This window comes from Colletotrichum destructivum, chromosome 7 (genome assembly GCF_034447905.1).
Source record: "Colletotrichum destructivum chromosome 7, complete sequence".
Lineage (NCBI taxonomy): Eukaryota > Fungi > Ascomycota > Sordariomycetes > Glomerellales > Glomerellaceae > Colletotrichum > Colletotrichum destructivum.
The window spans coordinates 2,432,060-2,458,402 of NC_085902.1; the positions used below are offsets into that span (position 1 = coordinate 2,432,060).

General features: G+C 54.3%; 7 protein-coding genes across 7 annotated transcripts; 5 read left to right on the top strand and 2 right to left on the bottom strand.

Annotated features, from left to right (window-relative positions):
• Positions 1–1,870: 1,870 nt before the first annotated feature.
• On the bottom strand, positions 1,871–7,125 carry CDEST_11285 (Putative regulator of chromosome condensation 1/beta-lactamase-inhibitor protein II). The gene has a single exon (XM_062927441.1). It carries the CDS (start codon positions 6,655–6,657, stop codon positions 1,876–1,878), a length of 4,782 nt encoding a protein of 1,593 aa, XP_062783492.1. The 5' UTR covers positions 6,658–7,125; the 3' UTR covers positions 1,871–1,875.
• A 1,299-nt stretch (positions 7,126–8,424) lies between these two features.
• Positions 8,425–10,014, top strand: CDEST_11286 (Putative mitochondrial carrier protein). The gene is made up of 7 exons (XM_062927442.1): positions 8,425–8,569; positions 8,631–8,691; positions 8,762–8,784; positions 8,850–8,860; positions 8,922–8,951; positions 9,014–9,097; positions 9,153–10,014. The coding sequence occupies exons 2-7, from the start codon at positions 8,646–8,648 to the stop codon at positions 9,859–9,861; spliced, it is 903 nt and encodes a 300-aa protein (XP_062783493.1). The 5' UTR covers positions 8,425–8,569; positions 8,631–8,645; the 3' UTR covers positions 9,862–10,014.
• A 1,382-nt stretch (positions 10,015–11,396) lies between these two features.
• CDEST_11287 (uncharacterized protein) lies at positions 11,397–14,351 on the top strand (the record flags this gene model as incomplete). Its single annotated transcript, XM_062927443.1, has 1 exon — positions 11,397–14,351. One exon carries the CDS (start codon positions 11,397–11,399, stop codon positions 14,349–14,351), a length of 2,955 nt encoding a protein of 984 aa, XP_062783494.1.
• A 128-nt stretch (positions 14,352–14,479) lies between these two features.
• CDEST_11288 (Putative bud22/Serum response factor-binding protein) lies at positions 14,480–16,575 on the bottom strand. Its single transcript, XM_062927444.1, has 2 exons — positions 16,259–16,575; positions 14,480–16,190 (listed from the first exon to the last, which is right to left on the bottom strand). Exons 1-2 carry the CDS (start codon positions 16,445–16,447, stop codon positions 14,907–14,909), a joined length of 1,473 nt encoding a protein of 490 aa, XP_062783495.1. The 5' UTR covers positions 16,448–16,575; the 3' UTR covers positions 14,480–14,906.
• A 215-nt stretch (positions 16,576–16,790) lies between these two features.
• On the top strand, positions 16,791–17,974 carry CDEST_11289 (Putative short-chain dehydrogenase/reductase SDR, NAD(P)-binding domain superfamily). The gene is made up of 3 exons (XM_062927445.1): positions 16,791–16,978; positions 17,038–17,610; positions 17,661–17,974. Exons 1-3 carry the CDS (start codon positions 16,885–16,887, stop codon positions 17,876–17,878), a joined length of 885 nt encoding a protein of 294 aa, XP_062783496.1. The 5' UTR covers positions 16,791–16,884; the 3' UTR covers positions 17,879–17,974.
• A 340-nt stretch (positions 17,975–18,314) lies between these two features.
• Positions 18,315–23,001, top strand: CDEST_11290 (Putative quinoprotein alcohol dehydrogenase-like superfamily). The gene is made up of 12 exons (XM_062927446.1): positions 18,315–18,641; positions 18,811–18,918; positions 18,973–19,148; positions 19,202–19,328; positions 19,380–19,966; positions 20,031–20,456; positions 20,507–20,757; positions 20,807–20,946; positions 20,997–21,107; positions 21,236–21,638; positions 21,688–21,901; positions 21,962–23,001. The coding sequence occupies exons 1-12, from the start codon at positions 18,621–18,623 to the stop codon at positions 22,821–22,823; spliced, it is 3,426 nt and encodes a 1,141-aa protein (XP_062783497.1). The 5' UTR covers positions 18,315–18,620; the 3' UTR covers positions 22,824–23,001.
• A 945-nt stretch (positions 23,002–23,946) lies between these two features.
• On the top strand, positions 23,947–25,629 carry CDEST_11291 (uncharacterized protein; the record flags this gene model as incomplete). The annotated part of the gene is made up of 1 exon (XM_062927447.1): positions 23,947–25,629. One exon carries the CDS (start codon positions 23,947–23,949, stop codon positions 25,627–25,629), a length of 1,683 nt encoding a protein of 560 aa, XP_062783498.1.
• Between the last annotated feature and the right edge of the window lie 714 nt (positions 25,630–26,343).

The following is a 26,343-nucleotide window of genomic DNA, read 5'->3' on the forward strand; positions in this document are numbered from 1 at the left end:
ACCTGGCTCCTCAACGTTACCCTGACTTGCCCCAAAAGTATCGACCAAGTACCGTGCTCTAGACCGTTCGTCATGCATGCGCACACACACACACACACACACACACACACACACACAGAAGCTCATTGTGGTTAACTCGTTCTTCCACTTTGTCAAGACTCAAGTGGCTTGCGTAACTGCGAGGCACAAATAAGTGAGGAAAACTACTTCCTAGGAGTACTGTTGCTGCTGCTCCATGAGGCGGTACTTACCTTATCTAGTCGTACCTGTGATGCCTACTCAGTACTCTGTACTGTCTACTACTCCGTAGCCTTCGTAATGGGTGCGGTGCCCAGACCTGGCTTGATCCCTGCTAAGCTCATTCTCGACTCTTCGCGTCTCGACATCGACTCGAACCTCGACAATTTCACAATCCAACCCAGAGAACGCCGCAAGCTGTGCCTGTCCACTGGATTACCATTTGCGACGTGGGGGCCTCTGTACCAGTGCACCTATTGTACTGTACCACTCAAGGCGTCCAAAGGCTTGTCACGGTTCGGCGGTAAGCCAGCAATCAGAGACCATGCACCATGAGTTGATTTTCCTCGGCCTCCAATCGTGTACGATGGTACGAGCTCCGGGCGAGGGACGCCGAAACGGCGATTTGCGGCAGTCCTGGTCCACCGGTGATTGCTTGCTTGTCGTTAATGCGTCAAGTCGATTGCTTCACCTTCAGCACGCAATCAGCTGCTCAATGCGTCCAAGTCATTACAGCTGGCATCCGGTGTCTAACAGCTGGAATCCTGTCCTGGTATGCCTGATCCACACTGCGATACTCGAACGTACCTAGGTACTGTACAGATAGGCAGTGAGCCCATCCATCATCACCCATCATCATCCATGCTCTTGTTATACCTACATCGTAGGTATCTTGCGGCTGACGGCCAACCCTTGTCGTCCATCAAATGAACGCCCAAGGTCGACAAGGTCCATGGCTTTTTTCCGTCGCCATCTCCGTCGAACAGGCCAAGGCCAAAAGGAGCGAGCACCAACCAACATCACTGCAGCCGGCTCCCTCATCACCGGCGTCACGTCACGTATCACTTACCCGCCTCTTATCTTGTACTCTCCGCAGCTACTACCTACCTTTGGCTACCTACCTACCTACGTGACGCTCTTAAGTTGGTGGCTAGTCAGCCCAGTCTCTAGGCAGACAGACGGTCTACTCACTCCGGACTGTAGCCTGTTGCTTAGACCTGCCCGGCGCCACGCGCGGCAACCCCAGTCACGCTCGACCTTGACCTTTTCTCTTCCTCACTTACTCACAAGCCGAACGAGTCATCCTCCTCGGATCGCCAATGAATCGACACCAGCACATCATCTCTTATCGCCCTCACCGTCGTGCGTGTTGCCGACTGGCACGGCACCTCCGCAAATCGGACCCTGCTTCCGACCGTCACACCAACGCTTCCTGTCCCGCACCCCCCCGAACCAAAGGGGCACCGCATGCTGGAGAAAATCGCCGATGGAGCTCGCAATCCCGAGCATGTCCTTCTTGGCAACGTTGCTCCCGTCATATGGTGCAACCGATCTGGCCCGCCCCTCTGAACAACCACCCATTGGGACTCCTCGGTGACACAACCATTGTGGAACAAGACGGCAACCGAATTGGAGTGAAGAAGTCTCTTTCTCTTTCTCTCCCTCTCTCTCTCTCTCTCTCTCTCTCTAATCCGACCAATGTCCCGTCCTTTCTCGTAGAACTAATGGCCAACAATTTGGGCCCAAACCTCTGCCTCGCTTACAGTGTCACCATCCATGCCCAACCATATGTTTGTTCTGTTCTCTAGCTACCGTGACACCAATGCCCCAGAAACGCCTGTAGATTGTATCCGATAATCAAGATGCGGATGCAGACGCAGATGCAGATGCAAATGCCTTACCACCTCTCCCCCGTCCGCGATTGCCTCGCCCTCGCGTGTTGTTCGCCGGCCCGCTCGAGGTCTTAGCCGGTCTTCTGTCGGTTTCGGCGCTGCCGCCCGCACCTTGCTCCTGCCCCGGGTGGCCGCCACTTTTGCTACCCCCGGGACCACCACGGCCGCGTCTCCCTCGTTTGCTGTCCTTCTGACTCCTTCCCTCCTTCGCCTTGTCCTTGGCTTCTCTCCGGGCCTCCTCCTCCTGCACACGCCTCGTCTCCTGGTCCCACCACTGCTGAAACTCCTGCTCTTGCTGTATCTCCTGCATCGACCTCTTTGCAACTGCTTCCTTGACAATCTCCTGTTCACGCTTTTGTTGCCCAATGATGTCTTGCAGACTCAGCCCCAAGATCGGCTCGGCCTTGCTGGCCGGCGTCATGTACGATTTTGAGTGCGGTACCAGGGGCTTCGCCGCCGACTGACTTAATGAGGTGCTCGGCACTGCAGGAGAGCTACTCACACGGGACTGGCCCGGGAAACGTGTGTCCGGCGACGCGGCTCTTCGTGGCGACGATTTCGCAGAACTCTCAACCGAGAGCAGCGGCTTGGTCTTGGCGGCTAGAGGCGACATTCCCGTGGCCGAGTCCTTGATCATGACGTCCTTGAGTGATGTATTTGGTCCGCTTGAAAGCACCTTCCAAGGTGCCGGTTTATGGCTGGCCGCCTCCGGATCCCAGGCCACTTTGGGTTGTTGAGCTTCGGCCTCGAGCGCTGCTTGTGCCGCCGCCTGGGCCAGCTGCTGCTTCTTGCGCTCCTTCTGCGATATCTTGGGCTGAGCTGGCTTCGGAGAGGCCTCCTTGCCCTTTTGGGCGGCAATGCCGGCCGACAGAGCCGATTTCGTTGGCGTCTCTGTCAAGACCTGACGCAAGTCCATCTTTTCCGTCGGGAGAGCCGCTGCGGCCCACGGGCTGCCGGACCTTTGAGCACCGAACCCGCGAGAGTCCGTTGGCGAGGGGCTTATGCCAAGCTGGCCGAGTATACCCGTCGGATGGCTTTGCACCGGGAACTGAGGCGACCCGGCTTGGCCTTTTGTGTCCCTCCAGGGACCTGGTAATGAAGGCAGCCGTTCCGTCTCAGACCGCCCCTTCATGTCTGCGGCCCTTTGCGATGGAGAGGTGGGAGGGGAAAGGCCTTCGTCATCCATGTTGAACATGAGGTCCCCTTGAGAGTCTTTAGGTCTCAAAATAGGACTGAATGGCTCGTTCCGGCTAGCCTTGGACCTGCGTCGGCTTTTCTCTAAGTTGGGAGACACGGCAGCGGCCACATCGTCGAGGCTGCCGTACCTGGTGGTCTTGAACGAGGACGACATCCTCCTGTCATCATCTCGCTGCGTGGACCGGAAAGCCATTTCTCGCACCCTTCTTCGTCGCTCTTCGTCAATGTCGAGTGCAAGATCATTGTCCTTTTCGAACAAAAGCATCTCGGCTCGGCCACTCCTCGCAAAAGGATAGCGAGCTAGCTGATTCTCTCGCACGACGGTGTCCAGCTCCTCCAACAGATCATCTTCCAAGTCATCCAAAAGGTGGTTCTCCAGTACGACCTCCATCTGCAAGCAGATATATTCCAGGCCGGCGTCCTTGAATTCTGTAACCGAACAAGCGCTGATTTCGTTTAGGAGCAAGGCAATATTCCGAGTATTGGCGAAGCGCGCGATGATAAACTGACAGATCTGGGACAGCCGGTCGAGCATGAGCTCGTTCGCAATACTCATAACAGACATGACGAGATCGGAGAAGTCATCAATGTTCGCTGCAGTGGCTTCGTTGAAGAGCTCGGACCCAACGTCTGCATAGAGGTATCGCAAGACGTACCGAAAGGCCTCGGGATCGCAGTGAGTCAGATCCACCCGTACGAGCTCTTCCTCGTCCATGTCGTCCCGGCGGCCCGCGAGCCACATTCCGCCGGCGCGTCCATGGAAGAGACCTTCGAAAAACTCGCACCGTTGACGCATAAGTTGGCTGTGAATCGGCACCTCTTCACCGTCGAGCTCAACGAGGGCATCCGCGTCCTCGTAGTACTTCGCGTCATGGGTCGCCTTCAGCAAATCTTTGTCAAGCGATTTCTCTGCCGTTGTCTGTAGACGCACAGACGCTTCAAGCTTCGTCATGTCCAACCTGGTCGCCAGCTTCATCAACTCGTTTCGAACTTGACGGTACCTGTGAGCCAAAGAGGGCGCTTGACGGGTGTGGTTCCAGGCCGGAACGACAGTGTCATCGTAGCAGTAGACCGCCAGATTGACCAGAGAGAGCAAGTCGATGGATTCGAATGTGACGACTGTCTTACCCTCGTCATCTGCCAGTCTCAAAACTTGAGGGATCTCGCACTCGCCGCCGTTGCGGTACTCGCTTAGCAAATTTCGCAGAACACGGCTTCGAGCTGTCAGAAGCCATGAGTGGACCGGGATTCTAATGTCCGGTGAACTTGAGGTACGGATCTCCATGTTGAAATCCTTCTGCGGACTCCCGTACAGGAATCGGCGCAGATCACACTCCAAGTCCGCACTCTTGAGAAGCTCGAAGGCTAAATCTCCAATGCGATATTTCAAGTCTTCAGCCTTCCAGAACCCGAGCGTGTCCTTGTCACAGCCATCCGGCGTCGAGGCTTGGAAACCTCTCAATACAAGCAAAGATGACACATCCTCCCAGAGGGACTGTTCATTGATGCTGATCTGTTGCTTCATTACGTCGCAGTCTTTGCGAATTGCTGCAAACGCTCCGAATGTGGAACTTCTGACAGCGACGGCGTTCGTCACGCTAGGGACGCGCTGAAACTTGAAGTCCTTTCGCTTGATATCCGACGACCCTGGTATGGCGGCATCTTTTGCTTTGGCACGCTTGATTCGCCGCCAGACTGCACCCGACTCTGTGCAGATAATGACAGCGCCGTGCTCGCCAACGCTCGCCGACTTGACACCGTCCTTCCGGGCGTTCCACACGCACTGCGGCGTCGTGACAGCGCCCTTGATCTTGGATGGGTTTGTTGTGGAAGCGGCCGCGGGGATAGCATCAGTCTTGTGATTTAGCGTCATTGTGAAAAGATCGCCTCTCGTGGTGATCGCAGCAATCGTCTCACCACCAGAGGTGATACGGCTAACTTGGTTTCTCGCTGAGCTGTGTCTTGTTGACATGGATGTGGTGAACTGGTGGTTGATTAAAACATCAGGGGAGGGAAATTTGACAAAGTTGTAGCCGTAGCTGGTAAACACGCAGACGGTGCTATCGGCCAGCAAGACTGTGGTCGCCTTATCAATGGCGGAGACTGCGGCGATGGGCGAAGAGAAAAGGGATGCAGCAACTTTGCGGGGTGTTTGTTGAACGTCCAAAGACCTCGAATCCGCATCCATGAGTGCCAGCTGGCCTAGGTTCTTACCCCAGCAGAACAGAGACGTCGATGTGTGGGCCACGGAGTGTACGGCGGATGCTGCAACGCCTACGACGACTTCCTTCTTGAGCGTCCCAAACACTTGTCGCGGGGTGGTGCTCATCGGTTCTTCATCTTGCCTAGCCGGCGGCGGCAAGCTGTAACCCAGCTGAGAGCTGCTGTTGGATCCCCAGGTCCAGAGTTCGCCGGCATCCGTGACTGCCATGGTGTGGTTCTGACCAAGCGCAGCCTGTACCACCTTTTTGTCGGCTAGAACTCCCTGGACTGGCACAAAGCGGAACTGGGTATTCTCGTCGCCCAGACCAAGACGACCGCCACGGCCGACACCACAGATGTACAGGTTTGACACAGGATCGGTTGTCAAGACGACTGTGTGCAACTTGGACAGGACGGCGTCGTGAATTCGTAGCGGTCGGTTCCTGATCAAGGCGGGTATTTCCTCCATGTCTGCGTCGTCAGCCGCAGGGTTTGCCGTTCCTTTCGACTTTGCGAGATATTCCTCATGGAACCTGCGCACGAGTTGATCCGGTCTCTTCAAAGTGATCCTCTCGGGATACTGTCGATCATCTTCGTCACCAACCCCAAGCGAGATGTTTCGGTTGCTTCCGAACATGAAGATCTCCTCGCCCTCGGATGCGCCGCCGAGTGCGGCCACGGACCTCATCAATGCCTGGCCTCCATCCGAGGCGTCATCCAAGTCTGAGTCGAGGTCGGAATCCTCCGAGTCCCCCGATCCGCCAAGGGTTCGCACAGCAATAGTCGAGTTGTACAGATCGAAAGGGCTGTTGCCTTCGCGGTCCTTGGTCTTGATCAGCTGACCAGCCTTGGCCACGGAGCTCCCCAGCGTCTGTTCCGTCAAGATTCTGCGCTCTCGTTCGAGGAGAAGGCGCGCAATCGCAACATTTCCGTTGTATAGTGCCCTGTGAAGAGCATTCCAGCCGCTCTCGGTGTCTTGGACGTAGAGATCGACAGAGGGGTGGTCGAGCAGTGCCTGGACGAAGAGGATGGCGGTGGAATCGGTCGAGGACGCGGCTCGGAGGAGCACGGTGAGACCGGCGTGGTCGCGGCTGTTGATTTCAGCCTTGCCAAGGCTCGTGTTTGTGTTCTTGAAAGAGGAGGCGCCGATGCCAACGGCGGAGGCCTTGCGCGATTTGACGTTCCGGGGAGAGGTTCCGTACGGACCGGGACTACCCCCCAGGGGTCCAGCGGCGCCTATGCCTGGGCTTCTCGTGGCGGTTTGAGCCGTGTGGCCGGCCGGGGCCAGTAGACGCCGAAACCGTTCGACATCGTTTTCCCAGTAAAATTTCCAAAGTAGATGACTCATGGGCAAGGGGTAAGCAAGGGACCCTTCCAGCACTTGGATAGCACCTCGCTGTGACTCTCTGGGATCACGGCTTGTTTAAAGGTGCGGTTCCGAGCGCGAGAAGAGCGGTATCGTTGGGGTGTTCTTTTCCTATGGGTTTCTTGTGCCTATGGGGCTCAGGGTCGGCAAGGGAGCGCGTCGAGTTGTTTGCGAGGTCACGAAGCCCTAAAGGAGAACGAAATGTTGCTGATGTTGCCACTTGGTCGTTTGGCTTGGAACTTCGGGGATCTGTCACGCAATGCGCGATTAGACGTACGGAGTTGCGGATGGAGCAATAGGTATCGCGGTCGTGAGCGCTTCGGTTACGATGGCTAGAAGAGCTAATTTAGACGGAGAAGGCGGCGAAAGCGTTGATTGAAAGGCGCGGAAACGCTCGTGAAGGAGGCGGGGTCGACGATGGGAAACTGAAGGTATTCATTCAAATGCAAACCCAACCAGGGCACTTCAGCGGCGGTTGTGCGCGTCAGAGCCCACCAACTGCCCATCTGCCCGCCACAAAATTCCCGCCGTCGTCGCGCAGCCAATTGGACGCCCGCTTGTGAGCTTGTGCGCTGGTTGCAGGCCAGACAAGCTTCGCCAAAGGCCACAGGTCGAGCCACATGGCGGCCCGGGCAGTGCGGGACCGGATTCGCAACACCGATTACAAGCAAGCTACCTTGTAGGTACGGATGCTAAGCTATCTGCCTAGCGACCTGTCCAGGTATATTCTGTGTAACGTGTAGCCCAAATCGCAGTTGGGACGATGGATTCCGACGCCATGAAGGCCCCAAGTCCCAGCAAACACCACGCCTACAGAGCAAAGTCATCGGAAAATGACCTCTGTATGGGTGTTGTCTTTCGAGTTGTTGCAGGATGATGCAAGACTACCTACTTTCCCTACCTAACATAAGGTAGGTATGTATGCAGTTGTCCTCGACACGATCAATGTAGCTCACGAAGTGGTCGTCATGGTTCAAGTTGTCTTCAACTCATTCCTCCCATCACAACACTCATTTCCACGCTTCACCTTGATGGGCCCCAACTGACGGGCTAACTCATTGGCGAAGAAATCTCACCCATTCCCACCACGAGGCTTCCAAGGAGAGATATGGTTTGGAGGGAGACTTTCCCCTTGTTTTGGACCATTGGAATTTGTGGAGAGCTACCCCAGCCAGCAGCTCCTGTACCCCGCTACGGTGCTGCACCTCAGCGCTGCCATTGCCTTGGGATCATTTCTTGCTGCCGCTTGTCACAGCTGGTTTTTGGCAGGGCTGTATTGTTCGAGTTTCAAGCACCTCGCGAAACCCCAACCTGGAGCAACCGACAGATGCGCCAAACATGCCGGCTGGGTTTTGTTCATACGAATATACACGAATTGACTCTTATATTGAGTAGAGCACGCTTGCTATGGAGACTGACGCAGACGATAGAGCATTCGCTCAATACCAAAACCCGCACCAAATGATAACTTGACCAAGATCTTGTGCGCCGTCGCAGTTGCGTCGGAATCATCGCCCAAATCTCGGCAAACAATGGCACTCGTGGAGCATCGAGCAATATTATGTAATGCAGTTTGACACAGTTCACCTCGAACCCATGCCTGCTTCACCGAGAGCGCGCCAATCACAGGCATCTCGAGTGTCAGGGACGGGACGATGAGCAAAGACTCGGTAACTTGGAAACCTGCTGCAACTACAAAGCCGATAAGGGTCCTGGCTCCCTGACCACTATGTAGGTCCCCCCGGTCTCGTTCGATTTTCGCTTGATCTGCTTACCTAGTTACCTACTTAGTGTGTCTACCAAATTCCCGTCGTTTCCCCCCCAAACCCAAAACCCAACCCAAAACCTTTCCCACCGAGGTACACCAAGCGCGCCCGTTTTATTTTGTTTCTCGGTATCTTGCCAATCGCGCAACCGTCACTCATTTCGAGCAAGCTAACTTTCGCACTTCGCAGCTGCCTATCTTCAACATGTCGACCGAAAAGCCCCTCCCTTTCATTTACCAGTTCGCCGCAGGTTCGTTCCGCCTGATCCAAACCCCCCACCACCGCGATATCGGACCCGAGATACTGACCGCTGCATCCAGGCGCCATTGCCGGTGTCTCGGAGGTCAGTACACCAGCAAAGCACGCCGACATGAATTGACAGACGTGCTCACACACCCACGACTCTAGATTCTGGTCATGTGAGTCTACAACCTTCGTGCGACAAATTCGCATGGCCGACCCCCGCTAACCTCTCAACAGGTATCCTTTGGACGTCGTCAAGACACGAGTGTGAGCCCCGCCTCGATCCTCTACTGCGCGCGCGCGGTATCCGACTGACACGACCTGTTCAGGCAACTTCAGACAGGAAAGGGCGTTGGTGCCGACCACTACAATGGCATGGTTGACTGCTTCCGCAAGATCGTCCGCAACGAGGGGTACGCAATCCACCCCGCCTGCCCTTGGGGCGTTCACCGGCTTACGAAACCGCAGCTTCGCGACACTATACCGCGGGATCACCGCCCCAATCCTTATGGAGGCTCCCAAGCGTGCGACCAAGTTCGCGGCCAATGACGAGTGGGGCAAGATTTACCGCAACCTTTTCGGCGTCGCCAAGATGAATCAGTCTCTCTCCATCTTGACCGGTGCTAGTGCCGGTGCCACCGAGGCCTTCGTTGTCGTCCCCTTCGAGCTCGTCAAGATCCGGCTGCAAGACAAAGCCTCCGCCGGCAAATACAACGGCATGCTCGACGTCGTCCGCAAGACCGTCCAAAACGAGGGCATCCTGGCCATGTATAACGGCCTCGAGAGCACCATGTGGCGCCACGTTCTCTGGAACGCCGGTTACTTTGGCTGCATCTTCCAGGTCCGCGAGCTGCTCCCCAAGGCCGAGAACAAGACGGCTCAGGTCACCAACGACTTGATCTCCGGTGCAGTCGGTGGCACCATTGGTACTGTCATCAACACCCCTATGGACGTCGTCAAGTCCCGCATTCAGAATAGCCCAAAGATCCCCGGGTCAACTCCCAAGTATAACTGGGCCTGGCCCGCCGTTGCCACTGTCGCCAAGGAGGAGGGTTTCGGTGCTCTGTACAAGGGCTTCCTGCCCAAGGTTCTCCGTCTCGGCCCTGGAGGTGGTATCCTGCTCGTCGTCTTCACTGGCGTCATGGACTTCTTCCGCACCCTCAAGACCAACGCTTAGACTTGGCTATAGAAAAGATAGGAACCCAAAAGAGAAAAGAAAGAACGAAAAAGACAAGAGTGGGAAGATCCGATATTGTATATCTTATACGGGCAGATACCAACGCCGGAGTTTTGTATTCTGGCGCTCAGCAATGCAATCATCATTTTCGAACTCTGGTTTTTGCGTCAAGCTGTGAAAGTCATGATTGCGGAAGAAAATGTTACTCACTAGGCCGATAGAAATTGCCTGGAGAAGGCGTAAGCTTGATAAACACAACACATCTGGGCAGCCATTGACGACAACGAATTGGCGGGGTGGGAGGCTGTCCTCGCCTGATGGGCCAATAGACTTGCGTTTGTGGTATTGACTTATTGCGTCGAGGCATATCTTCCGAGCCCCTCAGATCTTGCAGAAGACGTCGAGGCGGCGGTTCTCTCCTCACATAATAACAGCAAACTTCGGTGCGGCGGACTACTCCCATATTGACGTCTCCGTCCCCTCGCTCTCCTGGCTAGATATCTATTTGTGGGTGGCTCTTGCCAGAGCACCAAGAAGCCATTCGCAACATCTTCCGGCATACATTTACACGGGATATTGGGACGCTTATACACAATACTTGGGAATTTCAACAAGTCTTGACATTTGAGCTTTTACACTGTTCTTCTACAAGACCAAATCGATACCTTCCTCCCTCGCGGTGCTTCGCCCTTGCCTCTGGATATTCTTCGGCAACAACAAAAGACTCACTCATCCGGAGAACATTCGAAATCTCACCCTGCAATCCTCCTTCAACTCACACACCTTGAAGCTTGACCCCCCTCGAATCGAACCCCATCTCTTCATTACTGGCCTTGAGAACCTCTCTCTCTTACGTTCTCATCCTTCGATAAAACCACGGGCCTACAAGGAAACCAGAGCTACCTCAGTTGCGAGAACTTATATCACTCGGTTCGCTGGATATTCTCTGAGCAACTTGCACGTCTCACTTCAAACATTCGACCTCCCTCTTGTAAATAAATACCAAAAGCAGAGCCCCGAAGAAGCCTTCCCGTCTTGCCAGCCCTTGCCCAATCGCCGTCGGTTTTCTCTTTCTTTTTCTTGAGAGTTCCTTTCAGAGATAAAACCAATCGTCCTCGTGACATCATCGTCGCCCAATACGCCAGGTGTTCTCACTGCACTAATAACCGTATTTCCCAGCACCATTTTACTTACTCGTCATTCCCAGAACAGCATCACTTTGTTGCTGCAAGCTTACCTGGCGAGGCTTCTTCTCGATAGTGCAATCCAACCTAGGTAAGAACGCTTGTGGTCCCTTCCGTATACCGCTATCTTCCTGGGACTGGGATGGTCTTTCCCTCCCCCTTTCCCCCTTCTCTCTCTCTCATCACACACCAATTCCCCTTTCACTTGTCGTTCTACTTTATCCTGGCCCTAGTACTCACTTCAACACCTTTTCACAACATACCACAATTCACAGTATTCTTTCCCGGTCTAACTAACAAAACCTAGTGATGAACCATTCCAGCCTTGGCATGTCACCTACAAAGGGCACGATGGATGACATCAAGAGGTCACTCTCCGAGGGTACTTCGGTTTCGCAGGCCGCTCCTACCACAGGAGGTCTACTCACGCCCCCCTCTGTCCCGGCTTCTTCAAGCGGTAATCGGTCAGTCAGTGCGAGACCGACTTCGCTTCAACAGAGTGTGGTCACCAACGTTACGAAGGTATCAACTGCTGGTCCGTCGTCGGCAGAAGACACTGGTCTGGAGCCAGCTCTGGAGGGTTTACATGTCACTGGCCGCTCGCAGTCTTCCCATGCTTCGGGACCACTTTCCGACAATCCGTTAGCTATTGGAGGAAGCTCGTCAAGTCAATGGTCTAACCACGAGGCCGAGCTAGAAGCCAACGGACTTGTCATATTGAAGGCCCACGAGGGCAATAAAACACGTCGACACTACAACTCAGACGAAGACGAAGTCGAGTCTAATAACGGTGATGCAACATCGGAAGACGGCATAGAGCCCAGCAGTTGTGTCGGAGATGCTTCTAGCATGACATCCATCAACAGCGAGAACCATGGAGAGATTGATACTGAAATTGGCGGCGAAGTCGACGAAGGAGAGCCCATGGACGAGGACGAAGATACAGAGAGTGAGTCTGACGACGACGACAACGACGATGACGATATTCACGACGGCATGCCGAGTACCCACGATGATGAAGGTGACTCCATCTCGTCTCAACCTCCTGTTGATCTTGAGCGAGTTGGCTGCAGCAACGAGTGCCGAAAAGAATTCTGTCAGGGTGTCGAATTCTATGACAAGCAAGTCGAGGCACTCGAGAATAAGCTCCGGAATCTTACCATCGCGAACAACGGGTTGAAAACCGAGGTGGTCAAGGCGAACCAACAAATCGAAAAGTTGAAGTGGAGAAGCGTCTCCAAGAAGAGAACCCAGATAACCTGGCACGAGAAACTGTGTCTATTTATCACCGAACCTGGCAACTCCCAAGCCATGCCTTACAATAAAATTTACCGACTCTGCTGCAAGGAGGAGAATATGAGCACCAGGATTGAATATGTCCACCCTGACCTACGTCTTCGACCCCCCAAGAACAGCGAGTCTCAGCAGGATATAATGCAGGGCCTGTCGACAGATGAGGCCGAGAATGACGGGCCCACAGCACTTTTCGTGCAGGACGACGAGCAGCCGGGAGGAGTCAACCAAACGCAGTCGCAAACGACATTCAACACTTTCCCATATTCGCAATTGCCCGCGAGTGTTCAAGGCAACATCCTGAAGTTTGTCTTCGTTCAGGAGAACAGACTAATTCATTGCATCAGCCGCCTCGATCCTTACATCCCCCCCAAGGATGTCACTGGGACCAATGCACACAGAAGTGGCTTGCCCCATCGCTTCCACATTTCCGGCAAGTCGTGCAACATCACTTACGCCATCAGGCCTAATGATCACCTTGCTCTTCTGTCGGTCTGCAAGCGGTGGTACTATCTCGGAGTCCACGCCTTCTATGGCCTTAACACATTCGCCTTCTCGAGTTTGGGAGAGTTCGGTCGTTTCTGCAACGGCATTGGAGCCGCGCGTCGACAGCGCATCCAGCATATCGAGCTTCTGTGGATGGGAAACCAGTATCTCACACACAGACCCTTACGGGAAAAAGGCAAGAATGGCCATCAGCTTAAGTGGGTATCCAAGAGAACCTGGGACATTTCTTCTCTCTGTCAGATGCATCGTCTGAAAAGTTTGACCGTTCACATTGACGAGAGCGGTAGTTCCCACAAGAGACGTAACCACGAGCCGTCCCATTACATCGACTGGATGGCATCAATCACTGCCGGCCAGCCCAACTTCCGCTCGTTGAGATCGCTGCGAACCGTCCAGGGGCTGGATTTCATTTATCAGCTTCGCGGAATGGAGCTCATCCAGTTCTACGATTATGAGATGGCCCGCAAACACGGTGGCCGTCACCCCATCCGTGACTGGTCCTTCTGCATAGATATCGAGAACGTGACGGCTATGCCGAAGGCCGGTGAACGGGCTAAAGAAGCAGAGTTTGAGAATCTGACGCCCGTCCTCGCCAACTTTGTGGCACCAGACGAATACCTGGACGCAGTCAAGGACCTCTATCGCCAGAGTGACGCTTTTGACGCGAAACGCGTTTCGCCCCCGACCAGAGAGGAAGACGATGACGGCGACATTGAGATGCCAGACATCGTGATTCCCGTTCAGAAACACCAAGCAACAGTAGCCCAGAAGGCATCTAGTTCAGGAAGTTCCGGTGGCGACAGGAAGGTCGCACCTGCTAGCAAGTCACGCGCCGCCACTGAAGTGCGAGACGACAGCGCTGAAGGTGACACAAGTTCTGACGATGACGATGACGATGCCACCCCAAAAGCGATTGTACGCAACGCCCGCTCTGATACGGCTGCGACGCTTGCCTCAACTCTTGACAAAAACGGTGATGAAAACAAAAACGATGACGAGGTTTCCCTGGTTGGATCGAATGCAGAGAATCCCATCGAACTGGAGGATTTCGAGCCCAAGATGACACCCCGATTATACAAGCTTCAACAAGAACAGGAGGCAAGCCGCGAGCCGTCTGTGGCAGGTTCCATAAGCTCACTCTCATCCAGAGAGAGCGAGAGATCCTTTGACACCAGCTGTGGCTTGTTTGTTCGTTCATCAACGAGATCAGTGTCGCAGCCTCAGAGCAGGCGCGAGTCTACCGCCATGACTGAGACGCTCCGAAAGAGAGGTTTCAACGAGCCAGATGTTCACAAGGCCATCAACTTGACAGAACTCGACGATGACATGGGCATGGGCATGGGCTACCCGAGTTTGTCTCAACCTAATACCTCTCGCGAGATGGCGTCTCGCCAACCCAACACTTTCAACTACCCCATTGCTCAATCCCATGGGTCCATCCCTTTTTTGTCGCGTCTTTCTAGCGACGACGAAGCACAACCTTTCAAGAGACAGCGGAGACGCTAGTTTCCACATTCTGCATTTCACTCACCCCTTTGTGCCTACACCCGGACAAAGAAAGGCCATGTCTACAGCAAGAACATCCGTGGAAATGTTCTCTTCTTCTTTGCGTTTTTTTCACTCCAACATCTAACAGCAGCATTTCAATTTGAGATAATTGGGGCATACATCATGGCGTTAGAGAGATTCCAGGATTTATGGCGATACGCTTATACCCCTTTTCTCTCACGATGATCGACATGTATGCCAACGGCAGTCGCACAGATCAACAATTCGGCTCACACTTTCCACAGAATAGCGGTCGCCATCAAAGTTTCAGTGGCAAATTACAACCTGACATAGATAGCAGCTTTTGACCCCAAGCACTGGGTCGACATGGGGCTTTGCAACTATCTGGAGAAATGATTTAGAAGAGATCTGGAATGAATCAGACCATGATACCGAACGGTCTTACACCGGATAGATTACCTGGCCCGCGTAGCCAGATAGATAGATGCCTAATAGCGATTGACTTTCATATCCCCTATGAACGTAATGGTATCCCGACTTAGTGAAGTCGAACTAGAAAGTGATCTTGGTGCCCTGAAATGCGGCCGTGGTCTGCGCCTCTTTAGCCTTCTTCCTCGCCTGCCAACTGGGATGCAGAACGCCCTCATCGTCCTTCTTCGGTGGTGGTCTAGGCTTCATCTCGGGAGCCGCTGTCCTCTGACCCTCCTCTCTCCTACTCCCCTGCCTGGCGCCCAGCGGGTTCGAAACGCCCTTCTTCCAAGGCTTCCTCGGCCCGTCCTCCTCGCCGCTGACGGCGCCCTTCTTCATGTCCCACCCGCTGTCCCGCGCTCCGGTCCTCTGTGAGTCTGTCTGCTTCTTGACGTGGTTCGCCTGCGCGCCGTACTTCTTCTCCCAGATGGCCTGGCGCTGCTTCTGGCCCAGGCGCTTCTTGGGCGGCGCGAGGTCGAGGTCCGACGCCTCGGATTCGGAGTTGGAGATGTACCCGCCCATGAGCGAGGGCAGGAAGGTCGTCTCCCCGGGCCGACCCGTCGGCTTCTTGGCGCGGGCTTTTTTCTTTTCCTTCCGTGATTCTGGTTCAGGAGACGGCGAAAGGGAGACATTGGCGGCGTTGATGCGGCGTTGTCTGTCCGAGTCCATGCCGCTGTCCGAGTCGTCTTCTATGCTCGCCTCGTCTTCTTCGTTCTCGTCTCCGTCACTGTTGCTCTCGTCATCTGCAGTGTCTCCATCCGCGGCTTCGCCCAAGAGGGCCAGGTACTTGGCTTTCATGTCCTCGACGTCGCTCTCGTCTTCCGAATCCGAGCCGCCAAGCATAGCCTCGTACTTGGCCACAACCTTTTCTTCGTCCTCTTCGTCAAGCTCGACCTCTTCGAAATTATCCTTCCTCTCCGCGTCTGAAGCGTCACTCTCAGGGGGGATCTCATCGTCCATATCGTCAAATGGGTTCCCTTCCTCTTCAACCTTGGTACTGACAATGGCAGGCACATCCCTCACATCCGCCACCTTCACCTTCTTCGCCTCCCTGTGCTGGTCTTCTTCCTCCACATCTTTCTTATCTTCGGTGGCACCCTTCTTGCCCTTCTTCTTCTTTTCCGGTATAGGGACGTTGAGGATCAGGCAAACGCCTCGGACAGCCTTCTCGATGGCCTCCCGGACGTGCACGCGGTTGAACAGACCGCTGGTCACATTGTGCAGCGCCGCCTTCTCATCCTCAGACAGGTCTGGCTTCGGAACACCTTGCTTGATCGCTTCCGGCAGGGCGGCACTTTCGGCGATTTGCTTGACTTTGAGGAGTGAGGAGTGGAGGTGGGCGTCGGCGGTCTGTTGGAGGTCGAGCGACTAGAGGATATGTCAGTAAAAGTGGACTGTGAATTTACACGTCGGTTTGAAATAGCGGCTGCATGTACCTTGAGCACAAGTATCTCTCGTTCCAGTCTCTTGACCTTGTCGGGCGTCGCTTTGTCATCGCGCAACCGCTTGCTGTACCGTTGACGCTCCAATCCTTTCGCGCCCTTCAGAGCACGGAAGATTTCTTTCCGGTAGTCGGCGAGCTTCTGCTCAACGTCGTCCTCGCGCGACCTCTTCCGCTTGACCATCGTGTCGGCTGTTGAGGTTCGTGTTTGGTCGTCTCTGTCGCCGTTGCGCAAAAAGGGTTGAAGGAAGCTTCAAAGCTGGCCGGCGCAGAATAAGAAAAATTGTGGTTCGGTCACCGGGTGGAAGCCAATCGATAAGGCGGAGTGCTTCCGAGAACCGCGTCCGGGGTGGGTCGCCCGCTCGGTTAGAAAATTGGGGAAAGGAGGATTCTTGGTATCTGATTGGACAGATTGATCGGTTCGATGACTTGGATGACGTCCACTCTTGGAGGGGCATCCAGGCAGGCACGCACCCCGCCGTTGCAGAGGTGGGATGAGTCTCGATGCTCGTGGCTGTCAGCTCGAGACGATGGCCGCATTAGTAATCCGTTTTGTGTCTATTTACATGAGCTTAAACTGGGAAATCAAGGAAATCTCTGCCAAGAAACAAGATCGCAAACATGACTGAAAACAAGAACGAATTGGCCGCTTTAGGAGCGGGCACCCTGTTTGGCGTCCATGGCATGGTTGCTGCTATCACGGGCGGCGGCTCTGGTAAGTAATTTGGTTGTCAGTAGTCTCGTATGCTCTTTATGAAAGCTGAGAAAGATCAGGTATCGGTCTCATGATGGCCAAGGCATTGGCCGCCAACGGTGCTGAGAAGGTCTACATTCTGGGCCGCCGTAAGGAGGTCCTCCAGGAGGCTGCGTCTTCTATTGGACCCAACGTTGTCCCATTGGTCTGCGATGTGACCGATAGATCCAGCCTGAGAGATGCGACTGCCGTCATCGAGAAGGAGGTCGGGTTCGTCAACCTGTTGGTCTGCAATGCCGGTGTCGGTGGCCCTCAAGTCAAGGCCCCTTCTGCAGAGATGACCGCTGCCGAGTGGGCCGAGCAACATCTCGAGCACAATAACTCCGACTACACGCGAGTCTTCGACGTAAATGTCACCTCCGTTTGGTACACGGCAATGGCCTTTGTCAAGCTTCTCGACCTCGGCAACCAAAAGGGTAACCTCTCGCAGAGCTCCCAGATCGTTTCGACCAGCTCGATCGCCGCATTCAACAAGAACGCCCCGGGTGGTTGGGCGTATGGCCAGTCCAAAGCAGCCGCAACGCTGCTCACCAAGCAGTTGTCAAGCAACCTGCCTCGCTGGAACATCAGAGCCAACTGCATCGCCCCTGGGCGTGAGTTTCCCCTGGCCCCGTGAGATCGGACAGGACTGACATATTTCCAGTGTTCCCCAGCGAGATGTCAGCGCCTATTGCGAAGCTCTACAGCGACGACGGTAGTGTTCCCAAAGAAATGGTACCCCTGCAGAGGATGGGTGATACCCAAGACATGGCAGGGGCGATACTATACCTTGCATCCAGAGCCGGAGCCTACTGTAACGGTGCGGTCATTACTCTGGACGGCGGTCGACTGGGTAATTTTCCCACAACATGGCTTGCCTAAATGTTGCGCAGACAGACGACGACAGGGTGTTTTGGGTGGGCATAGATATAATAGTCTTTGCTCGCTTGGTAGATTAGAGACAATTAAAATCGGTTCAGGTGACCAATCCAACGGCAACTCAAGCAACACGGAATGTCGCGCTGTTCGACAAAGCCGTGCAATGGGATGGAGTTGGTTTTCAAACTTGAACGTAGGAGTTGAACGACACAAGGTTTCAAGTCAGCATGCAAATCGATCAGCGTGTTTCCTGACTCGGCGACTCCCGTCGGCGAGTGAAATATGCGGGGGTCATGAGGCTTCACCGAGACCCTATCTCGGATATACACCGGCTAGGGCGCCGGCATGCATCCCTACACGTTGAATTAGAAGAGGGGAACCAAGAAAGAAAGAGAGAGCCCAGACGTTGGACCAGCCTCCCCCACACACTGTTCCCTGCCTTGACTACGGCTCCTTATGCAGGTGGCTTAGCTTTGGGCGCTACAGCCTACTGCACCTTGCCTCTGTCTCTGATTATATTCTGTGATCGTTGGCTGACTGCTCGAGCTGCGGGAAGCTTTGGGCCCTCGTCGCGATCCGGATCCAGAGCCGTTCTTGTGCACAATTTTTTTTCCCCGTCTGTCGCCTTCATCTTTATAGCTGCGAACCCCCACCCCGTCCGTCGCCGACTTTCTCAGCATCGGTTCTACTTCCTCCCACACCCCCCCAAAACTATGGTCATTTGGGCAAGGAAACGCAGACCAAAATGGACGGAGACTGGGACGAGGTGAGCCGGACGGATCCCATCCATTTGCGACGTATCCTTCTCGTCGACACAATGCGCCTTATGCCGCGACTGCGCGTCGCGTGCACTCTTGCGCCCCGGCGCAATTGCCTAGAACGCACTCCTCTGTTCTTGTTCTGAGCACCTAGTTAACCGCCTGTAATGTCGATAGGTCGCTCGCATCCCCTTTCCGCCTCCGGGCGTCCACGCCATGGCGACTCCCGTGACGACCATGACGTTTGACACCGCTCAAGAGCTGTTGTGGACCGGAAACGACTACGTGCGAGCCATAACCGCCAGACTTCGCGTCTACCGAATACTGACGGGCTATTAGGGCCGCGTGACGTCCTTCTACGGCAGCGAGCTGCAGCGATACACCTCCTTCAAAGCACACACGACACCCGACGGCCCCGTGAGGCAGATCCTTGTCAACGACAAAGGCGTTGTGGTGCTGGGATCGAGGGACATACACATGGCCTCGCGGAAGGGGCCCCCGATATGGCATATTAGGTGCGGGATCCAAGTTCCGACTGCTGGTCCACTGCCTGATACCATTAAAACAGACACGATGACATGAAAGACTTACGATGCATGAGCTTTACGTCCAAGGGGACATCCGAGATCCTCGCTGCCGGACTCCAAGACACTATGTTTGTGATCGACCTAGCTAAGGGCGAGGTGGTCAAGCAGGTTTGTTTGGTGTGCGTGGGGAGGACGCAGACGCGTTGCTGATGAGTCTAGGTTCCGACCGCGCACTCGTATAAAGTGATGAAGAGAAGCAGATACATCTGCGCCGCCACCAAAGACGGCACGGTCGACCTGATCGACCCCGTCAACTTTTCCGTCGTCAAGAGCTGGAATGCCCACTCAGCCTTGATCAGCGACATGGACGCCCAACATGACTTCATCGTCACCTGCGGTTATTCGCTGCGCCAGGGTCAGAACTACATGCTGGATCCATTCTTGAACGTCTTCGACATCAAGAAGATGTCTTCAATGTCGCCAATACCGTTTCCTGCTGGCGCCGCCTTTGTCAGGATGCATCCGAGAATGTCGACGACTAGCATTGTCATGTCCCAGAGCGGGCAGATGCATGTCGTTGACCTGATGAACCCAAACACTAGCAATGTGCGGCAAGCCAACACCATGACATACCTGACCATGTTCGAAATCGCGCCGTCCGGGGAGGCCGTTGCTCTGGCAGACGCAGAGTTCAACATCCACATCTGGGGATCTCCTTCAAAGCTCCGCTTCGTCGACTTCGCGTCGCAGACAGAGTTCGCGACTCCCGAAGAACCCCTGCCCACCGTAGAGTGGACTGCTGATACGTCAGTTACATACGTTCCTTCCGACCTTCGCTGTGCATATTTTCGATTGCTGACTTGTTACCAGGCCCCTGAACTCCATCGGTATGCCGTATTACCGAGAGGCCTTGCTGTCCGCCTGGCCGGACCTTATCTCCGACGTTGGAGCGCCCCCTACTAAACTTCAACCTCAATTCCTTGCTGGTCTCAAGCAGTCCGAGCTGGGTTTGTTTGGACGCAATACTCGGGGGCTTCGAAGGAACCAAGTTGAGGACACCCGGAACCTGGATAAGGGAAACGCCTCGGGAATACTAGCGCCCAAATTTCTCAGCGAGAAAGCAAGAGAGTTTGCCAAAACCCCTGTTGGCAACGCGAACGATGACGAAAGGGTTGATCATGTTGCCAACTCCCTCATTCAAATGGATATCGACCCCACAAAGGCAGAGTGCCCTCCCATGTACAGGAATGTTGAGATCAAGTACAGCAAGTTTGGCGTCGATGACTTTGATTTTGGGTACGTTGGTTCGTTCCGAAGTAAAGGGCTTGCTGGCTGACCTCCCTCAGGTTCTACAACAGAACACAGTACTCTGGACTTGAGATCCACATCGCCAACTCTTACGCAAACTCCCTCCTCCAGGTCATGCATTTTACGCCGCTGATTCGAAACATGGCGCTCCAGCATGCAGCTACTGCGTGTGTTGCCGACACTTGCTTGTTGTGCGAGTTGGGTTTCTTGTTCGATATGCTCCAGAAAGCAGAGGGATCCATCTGCCAAGCAACCAATATGTTAAAGACACTCAGCCACCATCCTCAAGGTCTGTCTTTTGAGATTGGGAAGTGGCAACCGAGCTGACATCTTGATAGCTGGCCCCCTTGGCCTTCTCGAGGAAGATCCTAATGGTTCCACCTTGACGGTCATGTTGCAGGGCTTGACGCGATTCCTTCTGGACAAGATAGTACATGACTATCGATCTATCCCGCCGGGCTCGAATACGATGGAGCAGGTATGTGGCAAGCAGCTGCGTTGATTGCCGAAGTAGCTGACGGTCTTCAGATGCTAGCAACGTCGGCGACAAGCTCAATTCGGTGCATGAACTGCAGGAGCGAGTACACTCGTCCTGGATCGACCTTTGTGAACGATCTGATGTATCCTCCATCAACAGGGGTGAGTTAAACCCACAGTACTTCGATATAGTCGGATCCTCGGTAGCTCTCGCTCTTGAGTGCGAAGGGCGATCCGACACTCGTCGCATGCCGTTCTCTCTTTCCGTCCATGCCACTAATTGCGCATAGAAGAACACGGGCCGCAGTCAGAAAGCACCGAAGGTGACCTTTTCTCAAATCCTCAAGTCCAGCGTCGAAAGGGAGACAACGTCCAAAGGCTGGTGCAGTCGATGTCAGCGGTATCAGACCATCGCAACCCGGAAAACGATCCATAACATTCCCGCAGTGTTCATGCTGAACACTGCTATTGGAAACGCGGAGCAAAGACGCTACTGGTCAACGCCGGGCTTCCTCCCTGACGAAATTGGCGTCATAGTAGACCACGGTCAGTTCTTTTGTTACGAGGGGGAAGACCTGAAGCTCCACCTCCAACGTGGTATCCATAATATCACGGTGTACTCGCTCGTCGGAATGGCCATGAACATCGATCCAGGCCCGGGTCAGAAGCCACATCTGGTCGCCATGGTCAACGGTACGTTCTTTCGTTTTCTTGTGATGTACCGAAGCTGACACCGATGCAGTTGCCCATGCCCAGCCTGCAGCCCCGCAGACAAGCCAGTGGCATCTCTTCAATGACTTCCTCGTTCGGTCGGTAAGCACTGAAGAAGCGCTTTCGTTCCATCCGGGATGGAAAATGCCGTCGGTCATCGCGTTCCAGGTCAAGGAGGCGAACAACAAGATCGACATGGATTGGAAGAAGAACATCGATACTTCGCTTCTTTACGAGGATACCAAGTTGGACCCCATTTTGAGTGCTCGTTTCGCAGATCGTCGCTTGCTGACCACCCTCGATAGCCCCCACATTGATGGAAAAACATATCGCGCGCTTGAGTCGTCCGGTGAACAGCCCGGGCCGGATAGCATTGTGGCTCTGGATACTGAATTTGTCGCTGTTCGCCAGCCCGAAATCGAGATGAACTCCGATGGTGAGAGAGAGACGATTCGGCCGATAGTGTACGCTCTCGCTAGAGCTTCGGTTGTCCGCGGCCAAGGAGAGGACGAGGGCCTCCCCTTTATTGACGATTACATCTCCATCAGGGAGCCCATCGTCGATTACCTGACATCGTACTCGGGTATCACCCACGATGATCTGGATCCCCGCGTATCGAAGCACAACCTCGTCCCTCTCAAAGTTGCTTACAAGAAACTTTGGATTTTGCTGAACCTCGGCTGCAAGTTCCTCGGTCACGGTCTCAAACAGGATTTCCGGGTCATCAATATTCACATCCCACGGTCTCAGGTTATCGACACGATTGATCTCTTCTTCTTGAAATCGCGTCTGCGGAAGCTCTCGCTGGCGTTCCTAGCGTGGTATTTGTTGAAGGAGGATATCCAGCTAGAGACACACGACTCGATCGAGGATGCTCGGACGGCCCTGAAGTTGTATCGAAAGTATTTGGAGTTCGAAGATGCGGGTGTGCTGGAGCCGATGCTTCAAGATATCTACCGAGCCGGGCGTGACGTCAACTTCCGGCCACCTGCTAGAAGCGGGCAGGCCGCGGACGTCCAACGGACGGATACGCCGCCTCCACTGCCCACTGACGGAGCAACTGTGGCTCCATCGACGCCGGGTGCCCCTGGCATTGGGTCATCGTCAAGTGGCGGGTTCGGTGCAGGGTCTACTTGGACGCCCGGAAAGGGATCGCCGCTTCGATGAGGGTGGAGGTACGTCGCATTCGGAAGAGTGAAAGGCTCGATAGATTGTCGTTCTAGCTCCAGAGAGGCAGGCGCTGGTATCAATAGAAAGCTTCTCGGGTATGCCATCACCGGTCTTCATCGCATTGGTCATGCTGTCGTTGAGTGGTGTATCTCGTAGCTGGCGCAGATCGCAGTGAAAAGGCATTCGCCCATCGATTCCTTGATGGCATTTTGTAGGCCACTCAGAGGAGGTCAGACTTGAAAGGCTCGGGTCTCGCGCGGCACATATGTATCACGAAACCGGGAAGGCGGCAAAACCATGATGAGCAGCAACTCCGTCGCGACTGACGCAAATGTGCTCAAACCGCATCGGAAGGAAGCTAGCTGCAACGGAGTTACTATGAGCTCACTTGAGTATGCGCGCTGGCCCCAATGCTTTTGCTGAGATGGGCTCTATCTCCAACTTGTAACGTCCTCCCTGACCAAAACCCGGCATTCTCTCAACACATTTCTGCACCACCTCCAACGGCGCGTGCTCGCGCAAGCAGGCTACATTCGCCGAATGATCTGTTCGAGTCCAGCTTTCTCGTGACGCAGATTTTGCGATGAGATCACAATTGCGCAACATTCTATCGATGATCATTGAAGACCGACGGCGTCCCTCGACGATACTCGCCCGCCCCCTTCCACCCCTGCGCGGAGAACGGCGAATTTCACCTACGACGCGCAGCAGTTCGCCGCAACGCACCGATGTCACGCGTAAATTTGGACAGTTGCTTTTAATAGACATTATTTACAGTACGACGCGCTTTTTACACGCTTTCGATGCGTTCCTCTCTTCTTTTCCCCCTTTCATCGTCTCTTCTGCTCGATTTCGTCCAGCACAGCACCCCTGCGACCACATCTCGATTGGGCATAGCACTAACGTCTTTGATCGTCCGCTTTACCATATTGAGTATAATGCTCAGCCCTACAGGGCGCTCTAAGGACACACCCTCAGATGGTTGGAGCTTATTGACCAATCAGATGTCACTGATCGCGCACTGATCTCGTGGCTATATATTCCGCTCTTATCCGTCACCTAACTTCCCTTCTTCCTCTCTCCTCACGGTTTGACTGTTGACTTGCTTCTAGCTCCAGCTATGATATCTTCTCGCTTCTCGCCTGCGTCGGATCCCGCCCGCCCGTCTGAGACCGGTTCGGATTCAAGGGTTAAAGTCCCTGTCAACACCAGCTCGACCTTGGTCGCCTCGCTTGGTTCCCTTGCCCTTCGATTCGTCGCTTCGGCCGCGTCTTACCTTCGCCCTCTTCTGGCTTCCCCCTGGGAACGGATCAGGTACGCGCTAACTCATCGGCAACTCTCCTTGACTGGGGTTGAGCTCATGGAGCTTCGTTCACTGATATTGTCCTCTAGTGGCTTCCTCTTCGCTCCGGCACCCCTCGCGATGCTTGTCGACAGCTCGTCTCCTCGTCAACCCCAGACCAGAGCTTCTCGATCCTCGATCACGGCGCCCTCTTCTTCTCATGGTATGTCCTCTCCCTCTGAGGGCTTTTGTTCGCGGTTCACTGCTCCTGTCCCCTTCGTTTGTACCCCTCCCCCTCTGTCCTCCCGAGCGTTCACGCTCAGCATGTCTCATTACATGGGTTCTCTTCCGAGAAGAAGCCCTTCCCCTGTTCTTGTTTCTGGTCGTTCTCGTTCCCCTCCCCGCGCCTCTCCTGCTCCGTCAGTCGAGAGGAACACCATCCCCATTGACATCTTCTCTCCCCTTCTGCCCCGATCCCCCTTTGCCCCGACCCCCTCCAGGCTCCCTCTCTTTGAGAACGAGACCTGCGCGGTTCATCATCCTTTTGTTCCTTATGCTTCTGCTTCTCCTGCCCCGGCTTCCATAAGGACGCCTTCGGTTTCTTTTGTCACCTCGCACTGCCTTGAAGACCCCTTTGTCGATTCTCCTTCACCTACACGCCCTGTGCCTGACTTTGATCAGCTCATGGCATTTGCCGAAAGGCAGATTAGCAGGGCACGCAGTGCCCGGCTTCATCCCACGCGTTTTGTTTCTTCTTCCATCTCTGGTTCTTCCCTTTCCCTTTCTGCGTCTTCCCCTGCTGGTTCCTTGGTTTCTGCCCCTCGCGAGATGGATACAATGGATCATAGTGTCGAGCGCATGCGCCTTCGGGCAATTGAACTTGACCGCGAGACTGCGTTGAAGCTTGCACAGCTCAAGGCTCTGGTGGCCAGTGGCCCGCTGACGAAGCCGTCTGCTGACAAGAGCTACGACTACTCTACGGACTCGCCGACTCCTCACACCATCTCGAACTGGGACTCTACCCTCGAGGAGGATCGCATCAGTTCGTACTCGTTTACACACATGCCCACGCCTACGGCACAGGTCCCCGCAGCCTTGGCTGAGTGGGATACTTCGTCGTTGACTTCCTCTGCTGTTTCTGCTTCTCCTGCTGTTTCTGCTTCTCCTGTTGTTTCTGTTCCTGTTCCTGTTGCTCCTCCCCAACCATCTTCGCCCGTCTTGACCCCGGTCAAGATCATGCCAGATGGTAGCATTCGTGTGCGCTGCTTTGTACCCCATATCCCAGATCCCCTCCCCATGTCTCCTGGTGGCGATGCGGTCCTGCGCAAGTTTGCGCGCAACATTACCCAAGCCCACTTCGCCGCTCGCGGTAAGAAGTTGCCCCCTTCCTGGACGCCCCCTTCCTTTGCCCATGGAAAGCCTGGTTTCTCCAAGCTTCCGCAACCCATTCCTGTATCCCCTCCACCCCCTCGTCGCATTGTTTTCATTAGTCGTCGTTCTCGTCGTGCTGGTCCTTTGTGATCCCCTCTTCCTGGCTTGTTTTGGTGTTTTCTGCTTTCTTCATGGCCCATACTTTGTCTTTCCTCTCTCTTGTTTCTTTGTTGTTCCTTTTTGTGTCTTTCTTTCTCCTTCCTTGCCTCGCTCTTTACCCCCCTCCCTCACTCGTGACTGCCAAACATACTTAGTCTCTTGCTGCGGGAGGGTAGTTGTACTCCCGCCGAATTGATTTAACCGCTATGTATCTGCCATCTTATTGTGTAGTAACTAGCAGAACCGGATCTAGCCATGCCAGTCCATTGGTTGTTTGCTAACACTTGTAGTTCCACATGAGACAGTTCATCCAAGATAGTGAGTTCTTTCCTCAGTATTGACTAACAACGCTTTTGACGAGCTAACACCAAGTATAACTCAGCAACTCTCATAGCGCTTCAAGACCACCATGATATTAAAGTAGCACATCCCCCATTCCTAACTATAACATTGGCTGACTCATATGCGCCTGAGTTTATGTATGGTTCCAAAGCAGATACGAAGAGGAGTAAGTACCAACGTTTTTCAGTCCCGTGTTGTTGATTTTGACTGACCATTTGATACCAACACCCTAGAGTGCAGCCTCTTCGTGATATCACCACTTTTTCTCCCTGTGAACTGTGCTTACTCTAGTCTTTTTCATGATTTCGCTATCCTCCGTCAGACATTCCCTCATGATGATGGTACGGGCATCATCTCTTGATT

Bases quoted from the DNA above. Each gene is read 5' to 3' on its own strand.
- CDEST_11285 (XM_062927441.1), bottom strand. From the start codon at position 6,657: ATGAGTCATCTACTTTGGAAATTTTACTGGGAAAACGATGTCGAACGG.
- CDEST_11286 (XM_062927442.1), top strand. From the start codon at position 8,646: ATGTCGACCGAAAAGCCCCTCCCTTTCATTTACCAGTTCGCCGCAG. The intron at 8,952-9,013 runs GTGAGCCCCGCC...CGACCTGTTCAG, and splicing joins GACGTCGTCAAGACACGAGT to GCAACTTCAGACAGGAAAGG. The intron at 9,098-9,152 runs GTACGCAATCCA...ACGAAACCGCAG, and splicing joins AAGATCGTCCGCAACGAGGG to CTTCGCGACACTATACCGCG.
- CDEST_11288 (XM_062927444.1), bottom strand. From the start codon at position 16,447: ATGGTCAAGCGGAAGAGGTCGCGCGAGGACGACGTTGAGCAGAAGCTC. The intron at 16,191-16,258 runs GTACATGCAGCC...CATATCCTCTAG, and splicing joins GAGAGATACTTGTGCTCAAG to TCGCTCGACCTCCAACAGAC.
- CDEST_11289 (XM_062927445.1), top strand. From the start codon at position 16,885: ATGACTGAAAACAAGAACGAATTGGCCGCTTTAGGAGCGGGCACCCTG. The intron at 16,979-17,037 runs GTAAGTAATTTG...GAGAAAGATCAG, and splicing joins TATCACGGGCGGCGGCTCTG to GTATCGGTCTCATGATGGCC. The intron at 17,611-17,660 runs GTGAGTTTCCCC...ACATATTTCCAG, and splicing joins CAACTGCATCGCCCCTGGGC to TGTTCCCCAGCGAGATGTCA.
- CDEST_11290 (XM_062927446.1), top strand. From the start codon at position 18,621: ATGGACGGAGACTGGGACGAG. The intron at 19,149-19,201 runs GTGCGGGATCCA...CCATTAAAACAG, and splicing joins CCCCCGATATGGCATATTAG to ACACGATGACATGAAAGACT. The intron at 20,947-20,996 runs GTATGTGGCAAG...GACGGTCTTCAG, and splicing joins GCTCGAATACGATGGAGCAG to ATGCTAGCAACGTCGGCGAC.